A 5,102-nucleotide genomic window follows, 5' to 3' on the forward strand; every position below is an offset into this window, starting at 1 on the left:
AGATGGCGCCAGCGTGCTGCACAGCTAGCCGTCGTTTCCCTAGGATTTTAATTTGTGTTTTGTTATTAATGTCCCTGATTTCCGGCATTTGCTTTATCCGTGTTGAGATATGAGTGCTCAGCAATTTTGGATATTCAAACCTCGTTAAATGCTGTGGGTTGCCGGCATTATCAGCATGACTCTGACGGGCACAGTTTCAACTTCCCTGAGCTCCTATGGTCCATACCACCAGAGCTATCCCGTCTGTACTGCGGCTCAATCTTTAAAAAGAAGCGTCAAAAAAGATGGGGAAAGCACAGCGGGAGGCTAGTGAAGAACATGAGAAATGCACGCGAAATCTGTGCAAACAATCTGGATCTACGAACATGGCTCCTACCGGTGTACCCTGAGCAGTCTGCTCCAGTATTTCGGCCTTTGCTGCGACATCGACGGACTATCAACGGACAGCATTATCTGAAGGAGTTGAAATATTCGGCGCTAGTGCATCATCAATCAACGGACCACATCAAAATTAAAGCTGCGCTGTTGAATGTGAGGTCAGTGGGAAATAAAATTATATACTTTACTGCTTCACAAAATCTGGATTTTTGTTTCTAATTGAGACATGGCTTGAGCCGATGGATACCTGCCTTCTTTCTGAACTGCTGCCAGTGAACTATTTTAACTTAATACAGTCAGTTTGTGATGCTACTCACAGGCATGGTCATACCCTTGATTTAGTTCTGTCCTGGGGGTTATCTGTTAGTAATGTGTCTGTAGTTGACAATTGTATATCCGATCATAGTTCTGTTATATTTCACTTTGATCTTCCATCTGTTATCTCAAAAAGCAAACCTGTAGTCCGTTGTGTCCGACCAGTAAATGAGACTAAAGCAAATTGTTTTGCTGAGGCCTATGCGGCAAATTCAGTGTCTTCTATCATTGAGGTATCTGTACCCTCTTTAGACACAGAGGAGTTGACTGCTGTTTTTAATTCTGTTTGCTTGGACATTTTGAATGATGTTGCTCCACGTAGATATAAAAGGTATAAACCTCAGTCTCAGCCATAGTTGAACAATGAAATTTGTGGGTTTAGAAGGGCTTGTAGGAAGGCTGAACGCAGATGGAGGAGAGACTGATTGCAGATCTCTTATGAATTACTAAAAGTTACGCTTAGAACTTACCAGCATGCAGTCAAAGCTGCAAGAACAAAATACTTTTCAGACCTAATTAATAGAACGGCCCATTGCCCAAAAGTTTTGTTTAGCACAATAAACATTGTACTAAACCCACCGATAGCACCACTGTTAGATTCCACTTTATATACTTGTGAGGATTTCTTGAACTTTTTTGTAAGTAAGATTGAACATATTAGAAAAGATATTGTTCCCTCCAGTATTGTTCTGGAAGTCCCAATGTTAAGTTCTTGCATATTTGACTCTTTTGATCATGTCTCCCTTCCATTTCTTGCAAATTTAGTCAAGCATATAAAATTATTGTCCACTTCACTGAATGCCTTTCCTCCACAGTTTCTAAAAGCTGGGTTCAAAACTATGGGCCCTAGTATACTGTCAATTGTGAACAGCTCTCTATCTAATGGTTCTGTTCCATCTTGTCTTAAATATGCAGTGGTTTCTCCTTTACTTAAAAAATCAAGCTTAGCAGCTACAGAATTGATTAACTTCCGTCCCATTTCTAAACTACCGTTCCTATCTAAAGTCATAGAAAAGGTTATTTTATCACAAATTACTCCTTTTTTATCTATTAATGCTCTTTTAGATGAATTTCAATCTGGTTTCAGAGCTGGCACAGTACAGAGACTGCTCTGATAAAAGTTTTGAATGATTTGTTTTTAGCATCTGACTCTGGGAGGGCTGTGGTTTTAATTATGTTAGATGCCGCATTTGACACTGTGGATCATTCAATTCTTTTAAAAAAGGTTGGAGTGCGAGGTTTGGTTTAGGGGTACTGCTCTGAAATGGTTCCATTCATACCTTAAGGATAGAACATTCTCTGTTAATTTTGCAAATGTCTCTTCTTCTGTGGTTACTTTAAAATATGGTCTCCCTCAGGGCTCTATTTTAAGTCCTATATTGTTTTCTTTGTATATGCACCCCTTGGGATCCATCTGTCGTCATTATGACATCTCGTACCATATGTACGCAGATGACACACAGATTTATTTTCCCCTTAAAGTTGGAGATGAACAGTCTTTGCAATCTTTGTTACTCTGTCTGAATGAAATTAAAATTTGGCTCTCTAATAATTTTCTTCAGCTTAATGAAAGAAAATCTGAAATCATAATATTTGGGCCATCACATTTTAAAGAGTGCGTAGTCAGTATTCTTGCTCCTTTGGAGATGACTGTGAAGGACAATATGAGAAATCTTGGGGTCATTATTGACTCATCGCTTAGCTTTGATAAACAGATTAATTCAGTTGTAAGAAGTAGTTTTTATCATCTTAAAATTATTGCTAAGCTTAAACCTTTTCTTAGTTTTAATGATTTGGAGACCGTTGTTCATGCATTTATTTCTTCGCGACTGGACTACTGTAACTCCCTCTATGTAGGGATCAGCCACCGACAACTTTCACATCTGCAGCTTGTACAGAATGCTGCAGCTAGACTTCTGACGGGCATCAAAAAAAGAGAGCACATCACTCCGGTTCTGCGTTCTCTTCACTGGTTACCAGTCAAGTTTAGGATTGATTTCAAGATTTTACTGGTTGTTTTTAAAGCTTTACATAATTTGTCTCCAAACTATATTTCCAGTCTTATAGAGCCCTACATTTCAGTTAGGTCTTTAAGATCGTCAAATCAACTGTTGCTAGTTACTCCTCAGTCCAAGAAGAAGTCAAAAGGGGATCGTGCTTTCTCAGTAGCAGGCCCAAAACTGTGGAACAATCTCCCTCTTTATATTCAACAAGCTTCATCAGTGGAGGTCTTTAGGTTTCAGCTGAAGACTTATCTGTTTAGCTTGGCTTTTTAACTAGTTCTTGTTTAATTCTGTATTTTAAATTTTGTAATGTCTACTTTGTTTTTATTTTACAATGTGAAGCACTTTGGGCAACGAAGTTGTGTATAAATGTGCTATACAAATAAATTGAAGTTGAAGTTGAAGTTCAGTCCACTCCTTGTGAAGCTCTTCCAAGTCTTTTCCTGACAATCTTCCCAAGCCTGTGGTCATCTAATTTAATTAATTTGTTTGACTGAAAGATTTGTAGGGTTAAACTTTTAATTCCTCATTTAAATTCCTGTTCAGAAGTTACAATTATAGTTATTACACATACAATGTTTCACAGTTCCATTACTTTTATCGCAAAGATGTGAGCTGATATACCATATACCAATTATGTTTTAGGTTATTCACACAAATTATGTTTCACAATGTAAGAGAAAAGTAGATTGTCATATATTTCCCATTTAAAATGCAATGTTGCTGCTTATGTCATTACTGTGATTATATCATAAATTAATACATTCTTTAGCAGTATGGTGTAGAAACTGAACTAAAAGATTGCATGTTACTGAATTACTCACACCTTTCTTGTTCCCTATGTACGTAGCAGAGATAGAAAAGCTTAAACTACATTTGTTGTTTGCTTTACAGTACTGTTTTTTGTTGTTTTTCTACTTTACTAGCTTTTTAAATATACCTCAAACTCTTCATTGAGATACTGCAAATAACAACTTAGCTGTAAATATGTGTTTAATAAAATGTATACAGTCTAAGTAGCCTTGGATTAGTTTCTACTTGCTAATGAAGCTTTTTGCCCTATATGAATAATATTCGCTATATTATTATATTGAACTATATTGAACCTTCTCTCAGTGGTATTAATTTTACACAAGCAGATAAACATAAGCAATGTTAACAGAATGGTTTTTTTTACTATCAAAAGTCACCAATTGCAACAAAAATCTCTTTGTTCATGAATATGTAATCAAAAATCACATAAAATTAACTTTATTTTTTAAAAACTTGAACAAATTCTGTCTTATTTCCTTGACTTGTAAACCATATATTATGGGATTCAATCCTGGTGGCACAACACTGAAAACTATACTTGCTATTCTTCTATTGTCAGAGTATTCAGAAAAACGGTGGAGAAAAATTGCTACAAATCCAGAGACTAACATAACTGAGTAAAGTGTCAAGTGAGTGCAGCATGTTTTTATTGCTTTTTTGTTTGTTGCTTTGTTCTTGCTGGTTAAGCATACAATTGCAATTCTGAGATAAGTTAATACTACACTTCCCATTGAAGAGACTAATAAAACTACAGTAAAAGTTAATCCATATACATTATTTATCACTGTATTTTCACAAGAAAGTTTAAATAGTGAAGCATTATCGCAAATGTGGTTTTGAATCACAGATCTGCAGTGAGACAGGCGCACACTGAGGCTGATCAAAATTCCCACCATCACTAATGCAGTACCCCAAGCTCCAGCTGACAATTTAACCACCAAATTATTGCTCATCACAGCAGTGTAACGCAGTGGATTGCATATGGCCACATATCTGTCGAAGGCCATAATCATTAGAATAGTGTGGCATGCAGTCCCATTCATATGTATAAAAAAAGCTTGAAAAACACACTCCACATATGTGATGTAGCGTTCAGATGGGTTTGTTACAAGATCCCTCAACAAACGAGGCACAATAACAGTTGTTCCTATAACATCTTTGAGTGGCAAGTTGCAGTAAATAATGTACATGGGCTGGTGTAAGCCTTTTTCTGCGGAGATCTGAATCAAAATCCAAAGGTTAGATACCATTATAAATATGTAAGCCATCAAAAGGATGACAAATGCGAAATAGCTGGATTGAGTTGTAATATTCAGTCCTTCCACTAAGAGTATGCTGTATCTGAATGTCTGGTTGTCCATCTGTGACCAAAACAAAAGCTAGAGAAACATAGAGTGACAACAGGAATATTTTTATTATTATTATTATTATTATTATTTATTTATTTTTAAGAATGCTGTCTTCAACTAGTTGTCAGTTCTTTGGCAAATGCTAATACTTTTCTCATCCATATTAACTTAAAGTATAGTAATAAATAGTAATATGCAGGTTTATAATACAAATTGTATTTAGTTTAGAAATATTCTTAGCTTA

At 36.0% G+C, this 5,102-nt stretch overlaps 1 protein-coding gene across 1 annotated transcript; it reads right to left on the minus strand.

The window, feature by feature from the left end:
• Nucleotides 1–3,931: 3,931 nt before the first annotated feature.
• On the minus strand, nt 3,932–4,870 carry LOC132130503 (olfactory receptor 7C1-like). Its single transcript, XM_059542222.1, has one exon. It carries the CDS (start codon nt 4,868–4,870, stop codon nt 3,932–3,934), a length of 939 nt encoding a protein of 312 aa, XP_059398205.1.
• Between the last annotated feature and the right edge of the window lie 232 nt (nt 4,871–5,102).

This window comes from Carassius carassius, chromosome 47 (assembly GCF_963082965.1).
Source record: "Carassius carassius chromosome 47, fCarCar2.1, whole genome shotgun sequence".
Lineage (NCBI taxonomy): Eukaryota > Metazoa > Chordata > Actinopteri > Cypriniformes > Cyprinidae > Carassius > Carassius carassius.

Coding starts and splice junctions, on each gene's coding strand:
- LOC132130503 (XM_059542222.1), bottom strand. CDS start 4,870: ATGGACAACCAGACATTCAGATACAGCATACTCTTAGTGGAAGGACTG.